We start from the raw sequence: 25,585 nt of genomic DNA, 5'->3' as shown, positions 1-25,585 counted from the left end.
ACAACGTATCAATGAGCGCGCTAAACAGCTGAATGACTAAAGCAAACGATGATACAATAAATATAATTCATTGGAATAATGGCTTTTTTTATTTTTTAATCAAGGTCGCCTGGCAAACAAATATGCATAAAGGAGCTCAGCTGAGGCTGAAATTCAGCACTAGGCCTACCAGCTGGGCAGCTTTCCCACACATATATATATTTTTAAACCATGACAGAGAGATGTTCGTTTCATTGGAATAGTTTATTTTCATATTGACCACTGTAAAATATATTTACCACTGCTTTTTAAAGAAATATGAGAATGGCTAAATTAGCATTATGTGAAGACACGCCAAATTTAGACTTTTGTTGCATTTAGGGGAGCTAAACCCCGCCGACTCGCCATTAATTCGTACCATGGAATTAAATCAAGGTCAGAATACCATACTGTTCTCATGCTTATGTTCAAATTCAGAATATGCATAGAGAGAAAAGTGCATAAAACGGGAATTGCGTTCCATTTACGCACGCTTAACTCAGGTCGGAATCTTCCGCATAGGCACAATATGTTCCATCATGCTCATTCAAATATACCAGAAGTGTAATGTACAACAACATTGATTAAAACTATGTTTCCAGTAACATAAAACAACCACAATATAAATGATTAATGTCAACAATGTTTTAAGAGTTTAAAATATGAAAACGGGAACGTGATTGTTGTCCTTGCTTCCGCTTTTTCACCTTCACTGTTGTTGTGGATGAGAAAAGTCAGAGCAGCCATGGGGAACTCCCTGCCATGGGTGTATTCAATAGGAACCAAACGGAACCAAACGTGCAGACACGGGAGGGTTCAATCTGAATTTACCCAATACGAAATTTTTGTTACGATTTGCTACAGTTTGCACTAATGAATATACGCAATAAAGTAGGTGGTGGGCTGGTTCCTGGCAGACACAGCTAGATGACTAAACGGAGCAGAAAGGGGAAATGATTCTTCGAGCATTTGTCTGTTCTGTTTGAATGATTTTGGTGTTATAGGATAGTCTACGGAGCACGATATCAGGTAAATGTTTCTGATTACGTTTGGAGTTGTTTCAGTCCTGTTATTTTATTTAGCCTACTGTACGCTAGGTTGTGATGAGATGCGTTTTGCTCATCAAGTTGAGTTTGGGTTGTTGGGCGAGTGAAATTGTGAGCTGCTTTATTTCATTTGAATGTTAATTATTCCTTAAATGTAATATGTTGCGCCTGTTTTCTGTTACAATAAACAATGTCGCCAATATACAGTACCAGTCAAAAGTTTGGGCACACCTACTTATTCAAGGGTTTATATATATTATTTTTTAAACTATTTTCTACATTGTAGAATAATAGTGAAGACATCAAAACTTTGAAATAACAAATATGGAATCATGTAGTAATCAAAAAAGTGTTAAACATATCAAAATATATTTTATATTTGAGATTCTTCAAAGTAGCCACCCTTTGCCTTGATGACAGCTTTGCACATTCTTGGCTTTCTCTCAACCACCTTCATGAGGAATGCTTTTCCAACCGTTTTGAAGGAGTTCCCACATATGCTTGTTGGCTGCTTTTCCTTCACTCTGCGGTCCATCTCATCAAAAAAACATCTCAATTGGGTTGAGGTCGGGTGATTGTGGAGGCCAGGTCATCTGATGCAGCACTCAATCACTCTTCTTGGTCAAATAGACCTTACACGGTCTGGAGGTGTGTTTTGGGTCATTGTCCTGTTGAAAAACAAATGATAGTCCCACTTTGCGCAAAACAGATGGGATGGCGTATCGTTGCAGAATACTGTGGTAGCCATGCTGATTAAGTGTGCCTTGAATTCTAAATAAATTACAGATAGTGTCACCAGCAAAGTACCCCCACACCATCACACCTCCTCCTCCATGCTTCACAGTGGGAATTACACATGCTGAGATCATTCGTTCACATACTCTGCATCTCACAAAGACATGGCAGTTGGACTCATCAGACCACTTGAACTCTGTGAAGCATTTTATTTGGGTTGCAATCTGAGGTGCAGTTAACTCTAATAAACTTATCCTCTGCAGCAGAGGTAACTCTGGGTCTTCCTTTCCTGTAGTGGTCCTCATGAGAGCCAGTTTCATCATAGCGCTTGATGTTTTTGGACTGCACTTGAAGAAACGTTCAAAGTTCTTGACATTTTCTGTTTTTGACTGACCTTCATGCCTTAAAGTAATGATGGACTGTCGTTTCTCTTTGCTTATTTGAGCTGTTTGTGCCATAATATGGACTTGGTATTTTACCAAATAGGGCTATCTTCTGTATACCATCCCTACCTTGTCACAACACAACTGATTGGCTCAAACGCATTAAGAAGGAAAGAAATTCCACCAAATAACTTTTAACAAGGCACACCTCTTAATTGAAATGCATTCCAGGTGACCACCTCATGTCATGAAGCTGGTTGAGAGAATGCAAAGCGTGTGCAAAGCTGGCATCATGGCAAAGGGTGGCTACTTTGAAGAGTCACAAGAATCACATAGTTTTGATGTCTTCACTATTATTCTACAATGTAGAAAATAGTACAAATAAAGAAAAACCCTTGAATGAGTATGTGTGTCCAAACGATTGACTGGTACTGTACTGTAGGTGTGTACGTGCGCTTGTGTTTTGGCTTGACACATTTGCCATGGTGTTCAGTTGGTGCACAGAAAGAAACTTGTCATATTGCATTCTCTTGTCTAGCCTACCATAACAGTAAAATACATGTAGCCTCATGAAAGAGATTACAGAGAGACGATAAGTCATAACCTAAGCCTATAATTAAATGCTTGGTAAAGGTTCAAGGTGTGTTAAAGGGTGGTAAAGAAACAGATTTTATCATCTATGTCTTTTAGTGATCAAATTGTTGTTAAAATCGTAACTTTTGTTATCGATGTCCTATGAGTCAATGGAGTGGAATGTAATAACTGATGTCTATAAAAAATAAAGTCACCAACGCCCATAGCCGCAACATGTAGGGGGTGCTGAAAAAACCCAACATATTAATTAAAACATTGAAGCATTTATTTTCTTCACAAAAGTAGTGCACTGGGCCTTTAATAGTCCTGTATCGTCTGCAGCGCTAATAGGTGTCATTTAATTTCCTCTTATAGAATGGCCTTAAATTGCCTTAATAGAAAGAGGGCTTGTGGCTGTTATCTGTTTAAATCAGATATGCTGCACTTAATACAGTTTATGCAGCTCACTAACTTCTTTAAGGCATGAAAAAGTCATCAATAGCTGACATTTCTTGAATGACCATAAAGAATGAAAACTGCACTGCTCTAGCAGGATTCTGCTCTACAATATACAGTAAGTAGGATGAAAGAGAGGAGATGATAAGGAGATCATTTAGTAACCCTCAATATTTCCCTCCCATTCCAGGTAGGATGAGAGACAGACTGGTTGACCTGAAGGGGGTGGCCCCCGCTTCTTCAGACATGGACGAGCGAGGTCAGGGTCGGGGCACTGATGACGAGGAACAGCTGGAGCACCAGACAGTGGTGTTCGAAGGCGAAGACATGATGGACAGCATCTTCAGAGAGGTCCAGTCAATCAGGAAGGAGATCGCTCTGCTCCAGGTGGATGTGAAGTGCCTGGGCAAGCAGAACTCCCGATTCCTCACCTCTGTCCGGAGGATCAGCTCCATCAAACGAGACTCCAATGCCCTGGCCAAGGGCATCAAGACCCGGGGGGAGGGCATCTACACACGGCTGGAGAAGATCGGCATGCAGCACAAAGAGCTGGAAGAAGAGCATGGTGCCCATTCTGCTCTGGTCCGCATGGTGCGCTCACAGTATGTTTCTCTCACCGGGGCCTTCCACGAGGCCATGTCTGAGTACAACCAAGCAGAGATGGGCCAGAGGGAGAACTGCAAGACCCGGATCCAGCGCCAGGCAAAGATAATGGGCAAGGAGGTGACCGGAGATCAGATTGAGGAGATGGTCGAGACGGGAAAGTGGAACGTGTTCTCCGACAACCTCCTGGCGGACGGGCGGACGGCGCGATCAGCGCTTACGGAGATCGAGAACCGGCACAAGGAGCTGGTTGAGCTGGAGAGTCGGATCAAGGACATCCATGAGCTGTTCTTTCAGATGGCTCTGCTGGTTGAGGAACAGGGGGCCATGGTGGACAACATAGAGGCCAACGTAGTCGCAACAACAGACTTTGTGGGCAAGGCCCAGGCTCAGATCAAGCTGGCGGTGAAGTACAAGAAGAACAACCCCTGTAGGAAGTTGTGCTGTTGCTGTTTCCCATGCTGCAACAAGTGAGGCAGACAGACCGATATTAGTGTTGTTTTATCTCAAGTCAAGATCCTCTCAAAAGTGTTTTCATGGCCATGACAATGTATTTAAAGAAGTAGAATTAATCCATTTGCAGTTGTTTACACAAGTATGCACTTGATCCTGAATATTTTCAGATGTACAGTATGGGTGTTCCAATGTACACTGAGTGTACAAAATATTAAGAACAACTTCTTAATATTGAGTTGAACCTACTACCATTCCCAACTGAAAGGCACTTCAGTATTTTGTCTTGCCCATTCACCCTCTGAATGGCATACATTTACAATCCATGTCTCCAGACTTAAAATTCCTTCTTTAACCCGTCTCCTCCCCTTCATCTACACTGATATAAGTGGATTTAACAGGTGACATCAACAAGGGATCATAGCTTTCACCTGTCATGGAAAGAGCAGGTGTTCCTAATGTTTTGTGTACTCATTGTATGTTTAAAATGATTTCTGCAGTTTGAACGAGGGTGCCATTTTGTATGTCATATGCAGCTATTTCTATCTCTTATTGTACATTAACACCCTTGCCTAGCTGGCGTTAGGAGAGAAGATCCAGTATCTCAATGACAAACTGCTGAAGCTAACATGCCATAGTGTGATATGGGGTGTTCCATTTCTTTAATGTTGTAAAAAAATAAAACATTTGTTCGGTGCTCCAGACTGGCAGTTAAAAGAATACTTGATTAGTCAATCAAGAATGTTTACTTGAGTGCAGTTCAAATGTTTCCTTCTCCCACTATTCCCTTTAACCTTCAGCTGTATTGAATGTTTGATTATTTGTCCATTTTTTTTATATTATTTATGTTTTATGACAGGATATTGTGATTTTTATGAATACAAACGCTGTAGAATGGCCCTTTGTGTTTTATTTGAGCATCTATTTTTTGATGTACACAATTACTTGATCATGATGCGTCATTCTAAACGCATAATTGTGATACATTTGAGTTTCTTTTCTTGGAGACACAACCGTTATTGCTACACTGACTGATATTGCAACTGAAGGCAACCTCAAAATGACTCAACGGGAATTTACATTGTGAAGAAAACAAGAATGTGCCTCAATTTTTCCATTGTATATAGTGCACATCACATGCAGATATCCAAGAGACCATTGCTTTTTTTAGTGTCCATCGTGAGTCAAAAACAGGCTCAGAAAATTCTCATCAGATTGCTGTGACGTGTAAGGCTAACTTTCAACGTCTGTGTTCCATAAACCCACCAGCAAGTGAGGTACCTATCTCTCTGTTTCGACAATCGCCCAATCCTAAATCAACCACTCACTGCTCCTTCCCCACATATATCTAATGATCCCGCTGTGTAGATCTGAAATGATTGGATGCGTAAACGATATAGTAATACTTCCACTATATGGACATCCATGAGCTGTTCTTCCAGATGGCTCTGCTGGTGGAGGAATAGGGGGCCATGGTGGACAACATAGAGGCCAACGTAGTCGCAACAACAGACTTTGTGGGCAAGGCCCAGGCTCAGATCAAGCTGGCGGTGAAGTACAAGAAGAACAACCCCTGTAGGAAGTTGTTCTGTTGCTGTTTCCCATGCTGCAACAAGTGAGGCAGACAGACCGATATTAGTGTTATTGTTTTTTCTCAAGTCAAGATCCTCTCAAAAGTGTTTTCATGGCCATGACAATGTATTTAAAGAAGTAGAATTAATCCATTTGCAGTTGTTTACACAAGTATGCACTTGATCCTGAATATTTTCAGATGTACAGTATGGGTGTTCCAATGTACACTGAGTGTACAAAATATTAAGAACACTTTAATATTGAGTTGAACCTACTACCATTCCCAACTGAAAGGCACTTCAATATTTTGTCTTGCCCATTCACCATCTAAATGGCACACATACACAATCCATGTTTCCAGGTTTAAACAACCTTCTTTAACCCTTCATCTACACTGATTAAAGTGGATTTACAGGTGACATCAATAAGGGATCATAGCTTTCAACTGATTCACCTAGTCAGTCTGTCATGGAAAGAGCAAGTGTTCCTAATGTTTTGTACACTCAGTGGTATGTTTGTTTAAAATTATTTATGCAGTTTGAATGAGAATGTGCCATTTTGTATGTCATGCAGCCATTTCTGCCTCTTTACTGTAAAAGATACATTTTATATTAACACCCTTGCCTAGCTGGTGTTAGGAGAGAAGACCAAGCATCTTGATATCGAACAGAAGCTAACATGCAAGTGTGCTATGGGGTGTTCCATTTCTTTAATGTAAAAACAAAACACTTGTTCGATGCTCCAGGCTGGCAGTTAAAGGAATACTTGATTAGTCAATCAATAATGTTTACTTGAGTGCAGTTCAAATGCTTACTTCTCCCACTTGTCCTATAACGTTCTGCTGTATTGAATGTTTGATTTTACTTTTTTTTTTTTTACATGACTTGTGTTTATTGACAGGATATTGTGATGTTTATGAATACAAATGCTGTAGAATGGCCCTTTGTGTTTCATATGAGCATCCATTTTTGATGTACACAATTACTTGATCATGATGCTTCATTCTAAACTCATAATTGTGATACTTTTGAGTTCTTTTCTTGGAGACAACTGTTATTGCTACACGGACTGATATTGCAACTGAAGGCAACCTCAAAATGACTCAACTGGATTATTACATTGTTAAGAAAACAAGAAGGTACCTTGATATTTCCATTATATAGAACACATCACATGCAGATATCCAAGAAAACATTGATATTTTTAGTGTCTAGCATGAGTCAAAAACAGACTCATAGAATGCTCATCAGATTGCTGTGACATGTAGGCTAACTTTCAACGTCTGTGTTCCATAACCCCACCAGCAAGTGAGGTTCCTATCGCTGTTTGGCAATCGCCCAATCCTAAATCGACCACTGCCCCTTCCCGGAAGATATCTAATGATCCTGCTGTGTAGATCTGAAAGGATTGGATGTGCAAACTATATAGTCATACTTCCACAAGTCAGTTGGTATTACATAATTGAGCTTCAACCTACAGTATATTAAATATAATTCAATGTGCCCGATGTTTTAGAATGTGAGTCAATCACTTAGGCTACAGGAAGTTTGCGGCATATGGTCGGTCATTGGGCAATCAAGTTTTGCCTATACCAATGCTGCTGCAGCAGGCACTTATCAAGAGAGCACGTGGTCATCCCTATTGCCTCTGATCTGACGGATTTACTAAACACAAGTGCATAATTTGTAAATTATGTCTGAGTGTTGGTGTGCCTCTAGCAATCTGTACATTTTAAAAACAAGAAAATGGTGCCATCTGCTTTGCTTAATATGATTTGAAATTATTTATACTTTTGATACTTAAGTATATTTTAGCAATTACATTTACTTTTGATACTTAAATACATTTAGAACCAAATAATTTTAGACTTGTATTCAAGTAGTATTTTACTGGGTGACTATCTTTTACATGAGTAACTTTGTGTTAATTTATCTATACTTTTACTCAAGTACCACAATTGGGTACTTTTTCTATCACTTCACTTCTATCACTCCCCAATGAAATGTTTGCCTATCAAGGGGAAATAATACAAAGCACATCTTTCAAATAACTGTACAATTGGCTGCCCATTTATACCGTATCGTCATCAAGGAAATGTATTAATTTGATAGTATTAATTTGTATCTGTTGATCAGGCTGAAGTCATTATGGTCAATCGACAGTAGTCTTGCAAAATCGTTACAATAGAATGTCAGAGTACCTATCTGCTTTGCTAATCACAGTAGCACCCGCTGCAACGACATATAATGCCGTTTGATTAAGATTTTTTTTTTTACATTGGAATGTTACATTTTTGCGAGTAACAATGATTAACCTTTTCAGTAAATATTGATATCCATGATCTGTTATTGGCCCTCATTTCGACGCCAACCAGGATGGCCGAGTGGTTAAGGCGTTGGACTTAAGATCCAATGGACATATGTCCGCGTGGGTTCGAACCCCACTCCTGGTAATCAGCGCACTTCTTTTGTTAATAGTTCCTGATGTCATTGGTAATGTCAATATGCGGAAAATGTAATCACAACCTGAAATAGTTACAGCGCTACCACTGTCCATTATATTGTCAAGTGACCGGAATAACAATTGAAATACATGTCCTCAAAGATGGAAGGCAGGCGGAGATCAGGTGGGACCATTCTAGCCAATGAGAGGGCAGATACGTGAACAACAAGACATAGAGATTAGATAGAGAACTCATCTTTGTATCGGTGCTATTGTATCTGTGACAGCATGAGCAGCGCCATTGAGGCTGAATGAGTCTCCTAAAACAAAAATGGTGAAAGCCCACCATGGCATTGTCCCTTAAAAAGGTTATATTAATCTAGTCCTCTATCTATCGCTATGACAACAGGCACAACTCAGATATAACGTTGTTTTTTTCAGTTGCCGAAATGCCACGTGCGTCCACTTGCATCAGTGACTTCAGAATAACCTAAACATTATGAAACTGCTATTAGATCAAATTACCAATTAAATTTTTTTGTTGAACAAATTCGAGCCTCTCTCACGAATCTCCATACAGATTTTGGTCTGAGTAAAACATTAACCAAAGTTAATGGATATACTGACCCTAACAATGGGAGTCGTTGTCCACAAAGCCTCATGGCAGGTTGTCTAGCTCCCGCCTACCATTTCTTTATATTTGTAGATAAATTAGTATTGTAATCATTATTGTAATCCTAATCCTTTTTAAAATATTTGATGAAGGTTGTTGAAGTCAACCACCTGTATTCAATGGAAAGAGCCTGTCGCCCACAGACATGGCAGTCCTGCTGCTAGCTCCTTTGAAGTATATATATATATATTTTGTGTATTATTTCTTACATTATTAGCCCAGAACGTTTTTTTGTGTTATTACATACAGCTGGAAATAACTTTTGGATATCTGAGCGGCGATAACTCCCCAACATTACGATCAGCCCCCCAGGACAATTGAACTTATCCCAGAGGCTGCTCCAAGATGCCGCCAGCGGAGAATAGTTATTCGGAGTGGACTTCTAGTCCGATTCAGGAGGTGTGCACTCCATCCACCACTTCCGAGTATATTTCACTCGCGAATGTTCAGTCTCTGGACAATAAAGTAGATGAGCTCAGGGCGAGGATCTCCTTCCAGAGAGATATCAGGGACTGATACTCTGTTTCACGGAATCATAGCTCTCTCCGGATATACTGTCCCCGTCCATACAGCCAGCTGGGTTCTCAGTACATCGCCCAGACAGGAATATTGAACTCTCTGGGAAGAATAAAGGCGTATGTATGTGTATGTATGTATGTATGTTTTATGATTAACTACTCATGGTGTGATTGTGATAACGTACAGAAACTAAAGTCATTTTGTTCACCTGATCTAGAATACCTCACAATCGACAATATTACCTCCCAAGAGAATTATCTCCAGTTATAGTCACAGCTGTGTATATTCCCCCTCAAGCTGATACCAAGACAGCCCTCAAGGAACTACACTGGACTTTGTGCAAACTGGAAACCACATATCCTGAGGCCCCATTTATTGTAGCTGGTGATTTTAGCAAAGCAAATTTGAGGAGGTGGCTCGGGTGGTTGATGTCCTTGATGATCTTTTTTGACCTTCCTGTGATATCAGTGACTGTAGGTGTCCTGGAGGGCAGGCAGTGTGCTGTGCAGACCGCACCACCCTCTGGATAGCCCTACTGTTGCGGGCAGTGTAGTTGCCGTACCAGGCGGGGATACAGCCCGATAGGATGCTCTCAATTGTATATCTGTAAAAGTTTGTGAGGGTCTTAGGGGCTAAGACAGATTTCTTTAGCCTCCTGAGGTTAAAGAGGCTCTGTTGTGCCTTCTTCACCACACTGTCTGTGTGGGTGGACCATTTCAGATTGTCAGTGATGTTTATGCTGAGAAGCTTGTGTAACAGTATAATTTTAGACCGTCCCCTCGCCCATACCCGGGCGCGAACCAGGGACCTTCTGCACACATCAACAGTCACCCTCGAAGCATTGTTACCCATCGCTCCACAAAAGCCACGGCCCTTGCAGAGCAAGGGGAACTACTACTTCAAGGTCTCAGAGCAAGTGACGTCACTGATTGAAACGCTATTTAGCGCCCACGCTAACTAAGCTAGCCGTTTCACATACCCCCCTTTTGACCTTCCTCCTTTTTCCGCAGCAACCAGTAATCCGGGTCAACAGCATCAATGTAACAGTATAATTTTAGACCGTCCCCTCGCCCATACCCGGGCGCGAACCAGGGATCTTCTGCACACATCAACAGTCACCCTCGAAGCATCGTTACCCATCGCTCCACAAAAGCCGCGGCCCTTGCAGAGCAAGGGGAACTACTACTGCAAGGTCTCAGAGCAAGTGACGTCACTGATTGAAACGCTATTTAGCGCCCACGCTAACTAAGCTAGCCGTTTCACATCCGTTACACTTGAAGCTTTTCACCTTCTCCACTGCGGTCCCGTCGATGTGAATAGGGGCATGCTCGCTCTGTTGTCTTCTTAAGTCCACGATCAGCTCCTTTGTTTTGTTGACGTTGAGGGAGAGGTTATTTTTCTGGCACCACTCCAGGGCCCTCACCACTCTGTAGGCTGTCTCGTCATTGTCGGTAATCAGGCCTACTACTGTTTTGTCGTCTGCAAACTTGATGATTGAGTTAGAGGCGTGCGTGGCCACGCAGTCATGGGTGAATAGGGAGTACAGGAGGGGGCTGAGCACGCACCCATGAGGAGCCCCTGTGTTGAGGATCATTGTAGTGCAGTTGTTGTTTCCTACCTTCACCATCTGGGGGTGGCCCCTCAGGAAGTCCAGGACCCAGTTGCACAGTGCTGGGTTCAGACCCAGGGCCTCGAGCTTAATGATGAGCTTGGATGGTACTATGGGGTTGAAGGCTGAGCTATAGTCAATGAACAGCATTCTTACATAGGTATTCCTCTTGTCCAGATGGGATAGGGCAGTGTGCAGTGAAATGGCAGATATATCTGTGGATCTACTGGAGCGGTATGCAAACTGAAGTTGTTCAAGGGTGTCAGGTAAGATGGAGGTGATATGATCCTTAACTAGCCTCTCAAAACACTTCATGATGACAGAAGTGAGTGAGATAGTCATTCAGTTCAGTTACCTTTGCTTTCTTGGGTACAGTAACTATGGTGGACATCTTGAAGCAAGTGGGGACAGCTGACTAGGATATGGAGAGATTGAATATGTCTGTAAACACTCCAGCCAGCTGGTCTGTGCATGCTCTAGGGATACTAGGGATACCGTCTGGGGCAGCAGCCTTGCAAGTGTTAACACGCGTAAACGTCTTACTCAAGTCGGCCACAGAGAACGAGAGCCCACAGTCCTTGGGAGCGGACCACGTCGGTGGCACTGTGTTATCCTCAAAGGGGGAAAAGGTGTTTAGCTTGTCCAGAAGCACGTCGGTGTCCACGACGTGGCTGGTTTTCCCTTTGTAATCCGTGATTGTCTGTAGACCCTGCCACATTTGTCTCGTGTCTGAGCCGTTGAATTGCGACTCCACTTTGTCTCTGTACTGATGTTTAGCCCGTTTGATTGCAGGATTTACCTCTGTGTTTTTCCCAAAAGGCTCAGACTTTTCTGTTTCCGTCTACTTGGTCCGGCACCCGTGTCTCTCTGGGCCATGGCTCCGGCAGGCCTGCTCTCACTTGGGGCCAAAGCCAGGCCACTGGTACTTTTCAGCTGGCATTTACATAACATTGGCTAACTGTGAATATTATCTTCTCACGAAGCAACTGTTTTGATTATGCAGAGGCTGTTGATTCTGCTCTTCACAAGTCCTCACAGCCCTAGCTATGGAAACAATTTCACTAGCATAACAAAAGGGTGTATACACTAGTGTAACACTGATGTTAGTCAAAAAAGCAGCATTGGATGCTTTGTGAATATGGGCCCTGGTGAAATGTGTGATCTTAGGCATGCTCCTACTATCAGCCACCCTCTTTTCTTTGTCTCATCTCCCAGAGGACCTGAGCCCCTGGTCATGCTTCCGTTCCGACTGCAGGATGACAAACATCCATCATTATCCATGACTACCATCCACATGCAATCCACCACCACTTTCCTAATAAACACTCATCAATCTATTGTACATGGAACAATAAAGTTTATATATTTGATTAATATTCCCTTTTTGTCAATAACAGATTGTACACATAGCAACATGCTTGACAGATTTTTTTTTGGAACATATCTTTAGACTTTATGGAGGTTATGGGGGTGCTGCTGTTGCCCATCAGATTTCATATTATGCCAATATGTCGAGGTTGTCAATTAGGAAGATGGTGCTGTTCAGAATGACAAGTTCATTGACAGTTGATGTTCACAGGACTCTCCAAATGTCAACATTGAACGAGCACCATGGATGAAGGAGGGGAAAACAGCTTTGCTCTACCACAACTTCACCGAATCATCCAATGATTGCTTCGTGAACAATTGCTGCATCTAAAATAAATACATAAACACTTTTTTCATTCTGTTTCTTTATGGTGGATGTGATTGATTTAGCAGGTTTATAATATAATATATTGTTTTAAAAATGTTTTTCAATATAGAGTCAGCCACTGAGTATTTTAGGTTGTCTTTTTAAATATTTGCTAAGATAATGTATTGTTATTTTGTACATGTGAAACAGTCATTCGTTTTGGGATAGACTATTACCTGTAAATGTCAACTACCCTTTAAAAAAAAAAAGTTGTGAAATTATACATATAAAACTTAATTTACCAGGAGAGATAGTGGACAAGCAAACATAAGAATCATCACAGACACCCTTGTAAAGTATTGTGTGATATTTAATAGAGTGGAACAAAATGTTTTATATGCTTCAAAACTACAGATTTAAGGACACTGAAGTGGTAAACAATGGCATAAAAAGCCTTAAAGCAGTAAAGAGGAGAAAAAGACATGTACAATGGTTATTTCTGTATTAGTATTACCCACAAGCAGCCCATTAAAACACTTAGGTAGAGCAGTGGACTTACAGCATGTGGGTTTGCAATTTTAACTGTGCAACACCACACAGGCCTCATTCCTCGCAGGTAGGAGGGTACCAGAAATAAATGAATAAAAACAAAACTAACGAAAGAGCACACAGGGCCACAGCACTTCAGTAGCACGCAGACACCAACAATATCCCTCGCCTCATCAATACTTTCGACTCTCGCCTTGCTCTTGCAGCACCACAAATGGCAGTATGTTACCTTCATAATATAAACAATACATTTGTTCCACCTCACAATATAAATATGCATTTAAAAAAAATTAAAAAAAATTACATTGTGACTTGACATGCAAATAATGGCTTTTACCTGCTTCGAAATAACCCTTTTATTGTAGCCTGAAAGAATAGCTATTGGCTCAGAGCTTTTACATCACGTCAGCCAGAAGATGTCAGTGTCACACAGAATAACCTAGTTGGAATCACATTTTCTCTACCTCTGTGTCATTTCAATATCCTGGCATAGCTAACTAAATTCAATTTACAACCATTGTGACAAATGCATTTTTACATCCATTGTCCAACCTGAGTGTGAACTAAGGCAAAGTCAAATGTGTTGGGCCAGACTGGTTCCTCAGTCAATTCTGCTGTGCACATACAGTCTATGGCTGGGCTGGTCCTGACACATGGCTGTTGACTCCTTTGCGGCGTCTACGACCATGTATCAGGGCTATGGCTGGGCTAGACTGGTGGTGTAGAGCTAGGAGACAGTTCCCGCCCATTCAGTCAGTTCTGTTAGGGCAGATTGATTCTCCAGTCCTTCAGTCAGTTGTGCCGGGCCTATGGCGGGGCTAGGCTGGTGGTGTAGAGGTAGGAGACAGTACCAGCCTGTATCTGGAAGGTCTGGCCCTGGATATGGTGGCTTGGGATCTGTTCACTGGTCTGACTGATTGAGATGGGCTGGCTGCTCTGGCTGTTGATGTGGATAGCCTGGGCCTGACCCTGCTGCTCTCTGCTCATCTGCCCCAGTATGGTGCTCTGGTCCTGGGTCACAGCCAGCTGAGAGAGGGTCTGGTGCTGCTGCTGCTGGTGCATGACGTGGAGCTGCTGTACAGAGCCAGGGCCAGGGAGGGAGCCAGGCCTGGGTGCTATGTGCAGGGGCTGGGGCGGCCCATGGTGGGCCTGAAGGTGCTCCATGTCCTCCTTGGATAGCGTGATGACATGCATCTGTTCAGGCTGCCCTGCGACCCCAACCCCGTTGGTCATGTGTCCGTCCTGCAGCACGCTGATAGTCTGGATCTGCTGGTTGTGATGGTCCACGCTGCCCTGAATTGAAAAATAATAATAATAATTTGGATTTAACGTGCCATTCAAAAAACCAAAAGGACAAGGTCCTAGCCCTTTATTGAGCCCTAGAGGGGAAACCCAGCATTGGACAAGCATAGGACAATACAGATACATAGACCTCCTGTACATCAACACACATTGACCTGAGTACTGATGGCTGGTGTGTCCAAAAAAGCAAGAGACTGTACAATATATTGTCTGTGTCCCAAATGGCAACCTATTCCCGACGGGCCCTAGTCAATAGTAGTGCAGTATAGGGAATAGGGTGCCATTTGGGAAAATACCATTATTGGCTCACTTTACCTGCGTGACCAAGGCCACGTTTTGCATGTGTCCTGACGGCTGGGTGAGGAGGGTCAGTCTGGAGTGGACCTGGTCTGCCGCCTCAGAGACCCCACCCTCAGTTGTGGTAATAATGCTGATGCCCTGATCATGCCCACAGTGACTGGGCACAAAGTTGAGGTTGTTGAGATTATCCACATCTCCAGTCACAACCAGCTGTATCTCCTGCTCTGGGTGACCAGGTAGCTGGTATTGCTGGAGCTGTAGGATGCTCCGTACCTGTGTATAGATGATGTCATGTGTTGTAGCTGATATCAATGACATACTTCACGAAGGTTACCTACGATGACTGCCTGCAGTGTCACAAAGCTCTGAGTGGACCATAGTGTGGTTTTGAAATCTGTCATTTGTATTGTCAATTAAGACTGTAATATTGTGGTGTGGCACTAAAAAACAAATGTCCTAACTCTTACCTCCTCCGTTGCCCCAGCCTCCTCTTCCACCACCCCAGCCCCGCACTGGGTCTCCTCGGTGGTGATGGTGACTACGCTCTCCTTGTTGTGGGTTTTGGTGTGGGTCTTCAAGTTGTCCAGGCGAGCGAAGGACAGGTTGCAAAAGGAGCAGGTGAATGGCTTCTTTCCGGTATGGGAGGCGACGTGACGGCGCCTGGCACTGGCATCAGAGAATGACTTGTTGCAGACGTTGCAGACATATGGCTTCTCTCCTCTGGAAACACAAACACGTTCACACTGGTAAAAGGATGTGGACTGGATCACATTTTCATTCATGTTTGTTGTGGAGTCTTCGTGTGTAGAACACATTCGTTATAAGCCCCTTTTGAGTTTGTGATCCTCACATGCACATAAATTGCGTCATATTTTTTGAATGGAAATAAATAAAATAAACATGCGGTAAGGGTGTTTTTTCCCCACCATCTCTCAGGATTGGTGTAAATCCTTTCTATGACAAGACATGGTGGAATAGTTCAACCTTGTATGAGTCATATCTCACCTGTGAATTCTGATGTGCGTCTGCAGTGTGCTCTTGGCTGTAAAACACTTTCCACAGATCTCACAAGTGAAAGGCTTCTCACCTGTCACGAGATCAGCAACAGCAACAACTTATTACATAGTAACACACTAGAATTTGCAGAAGTTAAACCTCGTCTCACTCTACCTGTGTGAGTTCTCATGTGCTTCTTCAGCTGAGCTGCATCCATGAACCTACGTTGACAGTGCGCACATTCTGGTAAAGATTTACCCGTATGGACCCTGTGATGGCTCTTTAGTTGTCTCTTCTGGCTGAACGTCTTTTCACATTTGTCACAGCTGAATGTTTTCTCCTCTAGGATTTAAAAGAGAGAATAAGAGTCCAAGTACAATTAATTAAAGGCAAAACTCGTACTTTTGAGTTATTCCGAATATGAAAGCCGAATTGAAAAGGGATACACTTTATATACGTTTTGATTGAAGTTGTATACCCCAAGAAACGCACTAAACCATTAATCACTTGCTAGAAGTCAGTCAAGTAGGCAACCTGTGTGTAAGTTCATGTGATCCACTAGTGAGTGTTTGGTGGACAGGGCTTTCGAGCAGACGGTACAGACGAAGGGTTTCTCTCCAGTGTGCATCCGCTGGTGAACCAGGAGGGTGTGCTTCTGTGTGAAACTCTTCCCACACGCAAAACACTTGAAAGGCTTTTCACCTGGTGGGAACATTTTAAAACATTATTATCACTCAGGCCTATGAAATAATATGCTTTAATCTAATTGGAGGGATCTAGTCACAAGCCTCGCCTGTGAGGAACTTGTCAGAAATAAATGTGTTCTAGTAATTCTGTCTATAATGAAATGAAATTAGCCAATAAAAACAATCATGGAAGTAATAGAGGTCCCAGGCCTCACCTGTATGAGTCCTTTGATGTATCTTTAAGAACAGGTGGTTTTTGAACACTTTCCCACAGTCTTCACACCGTGCCTCTGTGTTGGGGTATTTTCTCTTCCTGCCCCTCTTCCCTGGTTCTCTGCATTCAGACGTAGTGTCGTCCCGGTCACCCACCCTGTAGCCCTTAAATTTCACCGGCGGTCTGATCTTCCTCTTACTCTGCCGCCTAGTACGGGCTGATCTAGGATCATAGTCTGCATCATCAGAGTCTCTTATTGGAGAATCCAGTTTATCATGTGACTCAACCAGACATTCTTCAGGGTCTACACAGTCTACTGTGACACCATCGACTGTAACCTGCTGTTTTTCATTGGCTGCATCCTGGATATTGATGATATCACTTCTTACTTCCTGTTTATTGGACTCTTCCAACGGCTTCACCGACATGTCCACTTCATTCTTCCTGGGACGACCTCTTTTCCGTTTCGGCTGCATCGCTGACGATGTCCCTTCTCCCAGTCCTTTACCTTCTCCGCTGTCTGTGTTCACTTTCGGTCTCACCTCGAAACCAGGACAGGTGATGTTACTAAGGCCCCTCCCCTCTACACCTGGATAGGTAATGTTCAGGTTATGGTCCGCGTGAGCTTTCACAAGGTCACTAACCTCTAGGAGTCTGGCCAGGTCTAGTAGCTGCTCGGTAACACTCTCCTCCACAGATACCTGCAGGGATAGAAATGGAAGAAAAATCACTCTTGGATGCAAGATCCTTTAATTTTCAGTGCACGTCAAAATGATCACACTCCTTGATTTCAATGTAAAAATGCACATTTACAGTGGCAAGAAAAAGTATGTGAACCATTTGGAATTACCTGGAATTCGGCAAAAATTTGACATAACATTTGATCTGATCTTCATCTAAGTCACAACAATAGACAAACTCAGTGTGCTTAAACTAATAATACACAAATTATTGTATTTTTCTTGTCTATATTGAATACATAATTTAAACATTCACAGTGTAAGTTGGAAAAAGTATATGAACCCCTAGGCTAATTACTTCTCCAAAAGCTAATTGTCAAGAGTCAACTAACCTAGAGTCGAATCAATGAGACGAAATTGGAGATTTTGGTTAGAGCTGCCCTGCCCCATAAAAAACTCACAAAATTTGAGTTTGCTATTCACAAGAAGCATGCCTCGAACAAAAGAGATCACAGAAGACCTAAGATTTGTTGCCTTGTATAAAGCTGGAAAGGGTTACAAAAGTATCTCTAAAAGTCAGTCCACCGTAAGACAAACTGCCTATAAATTGAGAAATTTCAGCTGTTGCTATTCTCCCTAGGAGTGGCTGTCCTGCAAAGATGACTGCACGAGCACAGCGCAGAATGCTCAATGAGGTGAGGAAAAATCCTAGAGTGTCAGCTAAAGACTTACAGAAATCTCTGGAAGATGCTAACATCTCTGTTGACAAGTCTACAATACGTAAAACTCTAAACAAGAATGGTGTTCATGGGAGGACACCATGTAAGAAGCCACTGCTGTCCAAAACAAACATTACTGCACGTCTGAAGTTTGCAAAGGAGCACCTGGATGTTCCGCAGCGCTACTGGCAAAATATTCTGTGTGTGGAGAAAAAAGGCACAGCACACCAACATCAAAACCTCATCCCAACTGTAAAGTATGGTGGAGGGAGCATCATGGTTTGGGGCTGCATTGCTGCCTCAGGGCCTGGACAGCATGCTATCATCGACAGAAAAATAAATCCCCAAGATTATCAAGGCATTTTTGCAGGAAAATGTAAGGCTATCTGTTCGCCAATTGAAGTTCAACAGAAGTTAGAGGATGCAACAGGACAACAACCCAACAGACAGAAGTAAATCAACAACAGAATGGCTTGATCAGAAGAAAATGTGCCTTCTGGAGTGGCCCTGACCTCAACCCGATAGAGATGCTGTGGCATGACCTCAAAAGAGCGGTTCACACCAGACATCCCAAGAATATTGTGGAACTGAAACAGTTTTGTAAAGAGGAATGGTCCAAAATTCCTCCTGACTGTTGTGCAGGTCTGATCTACAGAAAACATTGGGTTGAGGTTAATGCCAAAGGAGGGTCAACCTGTTATTAAATCAAAGGGTTCACATACTTTTCCCAACCTGCACTGTGAATATTTACACGTGTTCAATAAAGACATGAAAAATTATAATTGTTTGTGTGTTATTAGTTTAAGCAAACTGTGTTTGTCTATTGTCATGACTTAGATGAAGATCAGATCCAATTGTATGACCAATTTATGCAGAAATCCAGGTCATTCTAAAGGGTTCACATACTTTTCTTCCCACTGGATGTAAAATGTCAAAATTATTTTGGTTTTCCCCTGGAATTTCACTCCACGAAACCCAGTTTCCATTACCCCCATTTCCACCCCTAGATACCTGGGCACTGTAGATGAACTCTAGTACAGCTCCAAAGGTCTCCGCCGCCATGCCGTCCAGCCTGTAGGTCGACTGGCTGATCTGCTCCTCAGCAGTGAACATGAGGGAGAAGTAGTCACTGCTGGCGGCCAACAGGGCCTTATGTGCTTTGAAGTGCACATCTTCTACGATAAGGGTGATGTCACACAGAAGCTCTCGCTTTCTCAGCTTGTCAAATTTGCAGAGGATGGTATCCTTGTGTGTTGTTGAATGAATGGCTGTGTGGGAGGTGGGTGTGATTAGGGTCTTCTCAGACATTTTCTTGAGGATGGATTGTGAAGTATGATTCTAACCAAACCTCACCACCTGCAACAAAGTGAAACATAATTGGAAAGAAATAGGCCTAATACAGTGCAATAAATTGTATGGAATATGTTGATTGGCGCAAAGCTGTGGCATGATCATTATAATTCACACTTCATAATTGTGAGACTGCTTGAAATGTACCTATAGCCCATCCATTTCATTTGAACTTTTCAGGGCTCTTGACTTGACACAGAATTTGCTACTGCAGCCTACAGAACAATGAGTGCTCCAGGCTCTCACTATAGAAAATATTTCTCTCTTTTTTGTTGTTGCGATATTTCACACATATACATTTTGTCGATCAACAGCTGTTTGAAACCTTAGTAAGAACTGTTGAAGAGCCATAAGACAGAGCAATTTAGCGATCACTGGTCACTAAGTCACAGGGAAGTGTGCGCATACATTTTTGCATCGTTTCAAAACAGCGACACAACACCGGCGGGCGCCATGTAAAGCTTTCTACATTATACACAATGAATGCACTGCAAGTGGAACCCAAAATCTAAACAAAAGAACAATGTTCAATAAAGAGACGAAGAAACTTTCTCAGCATTTCTAGGATTGCTGCAAACACTGCAATGCCTTAAAAAAGATATCAAGCTTTCAGGACCTTACCGTCTCTTCTTCGCAGTTACTCAGATTATCGCGAGATGTGGAGGTTGTTCACGGGTGTTTCATGTTTCTCGCAGTTTGAATCCACGATCTTTATAAGCTTTGGTTGGTATAATTTTTCACTGCATTAATCTATCCACGGTGTTGTTATATCTATGGCCAGGATCAATAAAACGTTTGTTAATGGGAGTCAAATAGTCATTATTATACCTCCGTGGTCGAATCTTTCACATGATTATTACACATGTTGTTGAGGCGAATCTTTATCGATCTCCAGACTCTATGCCTGTTGTCTGACAAAGGTCAACTGGAAAAAGCTTGTGAGACTTTCTTCCAGTATCAATGATGTACATATAAATCATTGGTCAGTATCCTAGCGTTATTTAACAGATTTTTTGGATCAACAAAATAAATGCTTCAAAACTAAAAATAGGATATCTGGTTTATTTTCAGGACTTTCCCCCTGCACTGTCAGAGCGTCCCACCAGAGGCGTATAAGAGCAGCAATTCTATGCAATGATTCGGGTGTTCATTATACAGAGTAATACATGAGTTGATAACCTCGCACAGCCTGCAGATAGGTCAACAATTTTCTGGAGAAGTTATGTTATGGATCATAAGACTATGGGCAAATAAGTGTTTTATCTGTACATTAACATGCTTTAAAATTAATATTTGAATGTTGTGCACTTAATTGAGTCAAGTGGAGGGGCTGTGGTTTTACAAATAGCATATTTTATATCTTAACCAACCCACTTATCCTTAACCTTTAGCCAACATAGGGATGTCTGGAACACTGACCTGTTGTTTTGATATGGATTTTCATTTGATCATACTCACATTAATGTATAACCTAAAGGTCTTTGCACATTTAATAAATAAACAATTACTTATTGGTTTCTGATCACTTCATGTGAAGTGGGCAGACAATAAGATATCGAACTTTGCTATGCTATAAGAGGTGTACCAGGCTAACGACAGTTGAAGTCAGAAGTTTACATACACCTTAGCCAAATACATTTAAACTCAGTTAACAATTCCTGACATTTAAAAATTCCATGTCTTAGGTCAGTTAGGATCACCACTTTATTTTAAGAATGTGAAATGTCAGAATAATAGTAGAGAGAATTATTTCAGCTTTTATTTCTTTCTTTCAGGATTGAGGTCAGGGCTTTGTGATGGCCACTCCAATACCTTGACTTTGTTGTCCTTAAGCCATTTTCCCACAACTTTGAAGTATGCTTGTGTAACAGTATAACTTTAGACCGTCCCCTCGCCCATACCCGGGCGCGAACCAGGGACCCTCTGCACACATCAACAACAGTCACCCCTCGAAGCATCGTTACCCATCGTTCCACAAAAGCTGCGGCCCTTGCAGAGCAAGGGGAACTACTACCTCAAGGTCTAAGTAAGTGACGTCACCGATTGAACCGCTATTTAGCGCACACCACCAACTAAGCTAGCCGTTTCACATCCGTTACACTTGGAGTCATTGTCCATTTGGAAGACCCATTTGCGACCAAACTTTAGCTTCCTGACTGACGTCTTGAGATGTTGCTTCAATATATCAACAATTTTTCTTGCCTCATGATGCCATCTATTTTGTGAAGTGTACCAGTCCCTCCTGCAGAAAAGCACCCCAACAACATTATGCTGCCACCCCCGTGCTTCACAGTAGGGATGGTGTTCTTCAGCTTGCAAGCCTCCCCCTTTTCCTCCAAACATAACGATGGTCATTATGGCCAAACAGTTCTATTTTTGTTTCATCAGACCAGAGGACATTTCTCAAAAAGTTCGATCTTTGTCTCCATGTGCAGTTGCAAACCATAGTCTGGATTTTTTATGGTGGTTTTGGAGCAGTGGCTTCTTCTTTGCTGAGCGGCCTTTCAGGTTATGTTGATGTAGGACTAGTTTTACTGTGGATATAGATACTTTTGTACCCGTTTCCTCCAGCATCTTCACAAGGTCCTTTGCTGCTGTTCTGGGATTGATTTGCACTTTTCGCACCAAAATACGTTAATCTCTAGGAGACAGAACGCGTCTCCTTCCTGAGCGGTATGACAGCTGTGTGGTCCCATGGTGTTTATACTTGCATACTATTGTTTGTACTGATGAACGTGGTACCTTCAGGCGTTTGTAAATTGCTCCCAATTTTCCAAGGTTTTTAAAGGCACAGTCAACTTAGTGTATGTAAACTTCTGACCCACTAGAATTGTGATTCAGTGAGTTTTAAATGAAATGATCTGTCTGTAAACAATTGTTGGAAAAATGACTTGTCATGTGTAACAGTATAACTTTAGTCCGTCCCTCTCCTCGCCCCAACCTGGGCTCGAACCAGGGACCCTCTGCACACATCAACAGTCACCCTCGAAGCATCGTTACCCATCGCTCCACAAAAGCCACAGCCCTTGCAGAGCAAGGGGAACCACTACTTCAAGGTCTCAGAGCGAGTGACGTCACCGATTGAAACGCTATTAACGCGCACCACCGCTAACTAGCGAGCCATTTCACATCGGTTACACATGCACAAAGTAGATGTCCTAACCGACTCGCCAAAACTATAGTTTGTTAACAAGACATTTGTGGAGTGGTTGAAAAACAAGTTTTAATGACACCAACCTAAGTGTATGTAAACTTGCGACTTCAACTGTATGTGTCACTGCTCTAGGTTGATTAAAGTAAATTATAGTAATTAATTCACTATGAACTAAAGTAAATTAATCAAAAGATCATCCCCAGTTGATGGGACCATTACAACTCCCTCCCTGACAGAAATTCTCTCAACACATCTCTGTGCTTCACGCGTAACATGGACCTGAATCATTGCTACTATCCCTTACGGGACAACTACAAGGGCCTCCCCCGCCCTCCCTTCTGCAAATCAAATCACGCCTCCATTCGGTTCTACTCCACCTATAGGCAGAAACTTAAGCAGGAAGCTCCCGTGGTAAAGACTGTTCAACTGTAAAGACTGTTGTTTAACACTTTTTTGGTTACTACATGATTTCATAACAAAAACTTGTAAAAATAAAGAAAAACCCTTGAACTTTTGACTGCATCTTATGTCGAGTGTTATTGAAGCCTAAAGCCTTTTCTTTTGGGGTGTTACTATAGGCCACCAAATGATGGCAGTCAGTATCTAAACAATGTGTGTGAAATGCTTGATAGTGTATGTGAGGTAAACAGAGGTCTACTTTCTGGACCTGAATTTTGACTGGTTTTCATCAAACTGTCCACTCAAGGGAAAGCTTCTCACTGTAACCAGTGCCTGTAATCTGGTTCAGGTTATTAATCAACGTACCAGGATGGTTACAAACACTACAGGAACAAGATCCTCCACATGTGTCAATCACATTTTTACTAATACTGTAGAAATTTGTTCTAAAGCTGTATCCGTACCCATTGGATGCAGTGATCCAGGAAATATCCAGGAAAGCCAAAGTTCCAAAAGCTGGGCCTAAAATAGTATATAAGAGATCATACAACTTATTTTTCTGTGACTCGTATGTGGATGATGTTAAAAATATTTGTTGGTTTGATGTGATTAATAAGGAGCATCCAGACACTGCACTTGATGAATTTATGAAATTCCTTCTTCCAATGATTGATAAACATGCACCTGTTAAGAAACTGACTGTTAGAACTGTTAAGGCTCCATGGATTGATGAGGAATTTAAAAAACTGTATGGTTGAAAGAGATGTGGCAAAAGGAGTGACTAATACATCTGGCTGCACATCTTACTGGCTGACTTACTGAACATTTAGAAATTGTGACTAAACTCAACAAAAACAAGAATAAACTGTATTATGAAGCCAAGATTAACGATATAAAGAATGATGGGAAAATAACTTTGGAGTACTTCAAATGAAATTATGGGCAGAAAGACAAATTCAACTTTCATCGCATCAGATGGCTTTTTCATTACAAAACCATTTGATGTTGCCAGTTATTTTAATGATTACTTCATTGGCAAAGTGGGCCAACGTTGGCAGGAAATGCCAACAACGAACAGTGAACCATCGTATTCATGCATAAAAAAGCAAATAATGAAAGAGAAGCATTGCACGATAGAATTTTGTAAAGTCAGTGTGGGAGAGGTGGAAAATTATTGTTATCAAATCAATAATGACAAACCTCCTGGCATTGACAACTTCAATGGAAAGCTACTGCGGATGGTAGCCGACACTATAGCCACTCCTGTCATGTATAATCTGAGTTTAGAGGAAAGTCTTTGTCCTCAGGCCTGGAAGAAAGCCAAAGGAATTCCTAACCAAGAGTGGTAAAATGGCCTTTACTGGTTTTAACAGCAGATCTATAAGCTTGCTGCCAGCTCTTAGAAAACTGTTTGGAAAAAATGGTGTTTGATCAAATACAATGCTATTTCTCTGAAAACAAATCAACAACAGACTTACAGCATGCTTATAGAGAAGGACACTCAACATGACTGATGATTGGTTTAAAGAAATTGATAATACGATTGTGGGAGCTGTACTGTTAGATTTCATGGCAGCCTTTAATATTAACCATAACCTGTTGTTGAAAAAATCTTGTTATGGCTTTTCAACCACTGCCATATCGTGGATTCAGAGCTAACTAATATAACTCAAAGGGTTTTCTTTAATGGAAGCGTCTCTAATGTCAAACATGTAAAGTGTGGTGTACCGCAGGGCAGCTCTCTATGCCCTCTACTCTTTTATATTTTTACCAAGGACCTGCCACTGGCATTAAACAAAGCATGTGTGTCCATGTATGCTGATGATTCAAATAGATATACGCATCAGCAACCACAGCTAATGAAGTCACTGAAACCCTCTGTTTTGGAATGGATGGCCAGTAATAAACTGGTTCTGAAAAACTAAGAGCATTGTATTTGATACAAATCATTCCCTAAGTTCTAGGCCTCAGGTGAATCTTGTAATGAATGGCGTGGCTGTTGAACAAGTTGAGGAGACTAAATTACTTGGCGTTACCTTAGATTATAAACTGTTATGGTCAGAACATTTATAGATTCAATGGTTGTAAAGATGGGAAGAGGTCTGGCCGTAATAAATAGATGCTCTGCTTTTTTGACAGCACGCTCCAAAAAGCAAGTTCTGCAGGCTCTAGTTTTGTCTTATCTTGATTATTGTCCAGTCGTGTGGTTGAGTGCTGCAAGGAAAGATCTAGTTAAGCTGCAGCTGGCCCAGAACAGAGGGGCACGTCTTGCTCTATCTATATTGTAATAAGAGTGCTGATATAAATACTATGCATGCCAGTCTCTCTTGGCTAAGAGTTGAGAGACTGACTGCATCACTTTTTGTAAGAAACAGTGTCGAAAATCCCAAATTGTTTGCATAGTCAACTTACACACACACCTACCCCACCAGACATGCCACCAGGGGTCTTTTCACAGTCCCCAAATCCAGAACAAATT

General features: G+C 41.9%; 2 protein-coding genes and 1 non-coding gene across 5 annotated transcripts; 2 read left to right on the top strand and 1 right to left on the bottom strand.

The window, feature by feature from the left end:
• The first annotated feature begins 782 nt into the window (after window positions 1-782).
• Window positions 783-5,166, top strand: LOC110497590 (syntaxin-11). Its single transcript, XM_021573781.3, has 2 exons — window positions 783-1,047; window positions 3,402-5,166. The coding sequence occupies exon 2, from the start codon at window positions 3,407-3,409 to the stop codon at window positions 4,286-4,288; it is 882 nt and encodes a 293-aa protein (XP_021429456.1). The 5' UTR covers window positions 783-1,047; window positions 3,402-3,406; the 3' UTR covers window positions 4,289-5,166.
• A 3,042-nt stretch (window positions 5,167-8,208) lies between these two features.
• Window positions 8,209-8,291, top strand: trnal-uaa (transfer RNA leucine (anticodon UAA)). The gene has a single exon. It is a non-coding gene; the product is annotated as a tRNA-Leu (tRNA).
• A 4,813-nt stretch (window positions 8,292-13,104) lies between these two features.
• On the bottom strand, window positions 13,105-20,616 carry zbtb24 (zinc finger and BTB domain containing 24). 3 transcript variants are annotated; one of them, XM_021573779.3, is made up of 9 exons: window positions 20,175-20,616; window positions 19,215-19,559; window positions 16,806-17,505; window positions 16,439-16,606; window positions 16,079-16,246; window positions 15,914-15,995; window positions 15,376-15,628; window positions 14,924-15,181; window positions 13,105-14,599 (listed from the first exon to the last, which is right to left on the bottom strand). In XM_021573779.3, the coding sequence occupies exons 2-9, from the start codon at window positions 19,509-19,511 to the stop codon at window positions 14,114-14,116; spliced, it is 2,412 nt and encodes an 803-aa protein (XP_021429454.2). In that variant the 5' UTR covers window positions 19,512-19,559; window positions 20,175-20,616; the 3' UTR covers window positions 13,105-14,113. The 3 variants fall into 3 exon arrangements, with proteins under 3 accessions (XP_021429454.2, XP_021429455.2, XP_090066996.1); XM_021573780.3 differs by having other exon boundaries at window positions 19,701-20,196; XM_090210870.1 differs by having other exon boundaries at window positions 19,215-20,480.
• Window positions 20,617-25,585: the final 4,969 nt, after the last annotated feature.

The sequence above is a fragment of the Oncorhynchus mykiss genome, chromosome 19, assembly GCF_057628025.1.
Source record: "Oncorhynchus mykiss isolate SJ-2025 chromosome 19, ASM5762802v1, whole genome shotgun sequence".
NCBI classification, from domain to species: domain Eukaryota; kingdom Metazoa; phylum Chordata; class Actinopteri; order Salmoniformes; family Salmonidae; genus Oncorhynchus; species Oncorhynchus mykiss.
The sequence above is the reverse complement of the archived record's forward strand: the minus strand, read 5'-3'. Positions and strand labels throughout refer to the sequence as shown.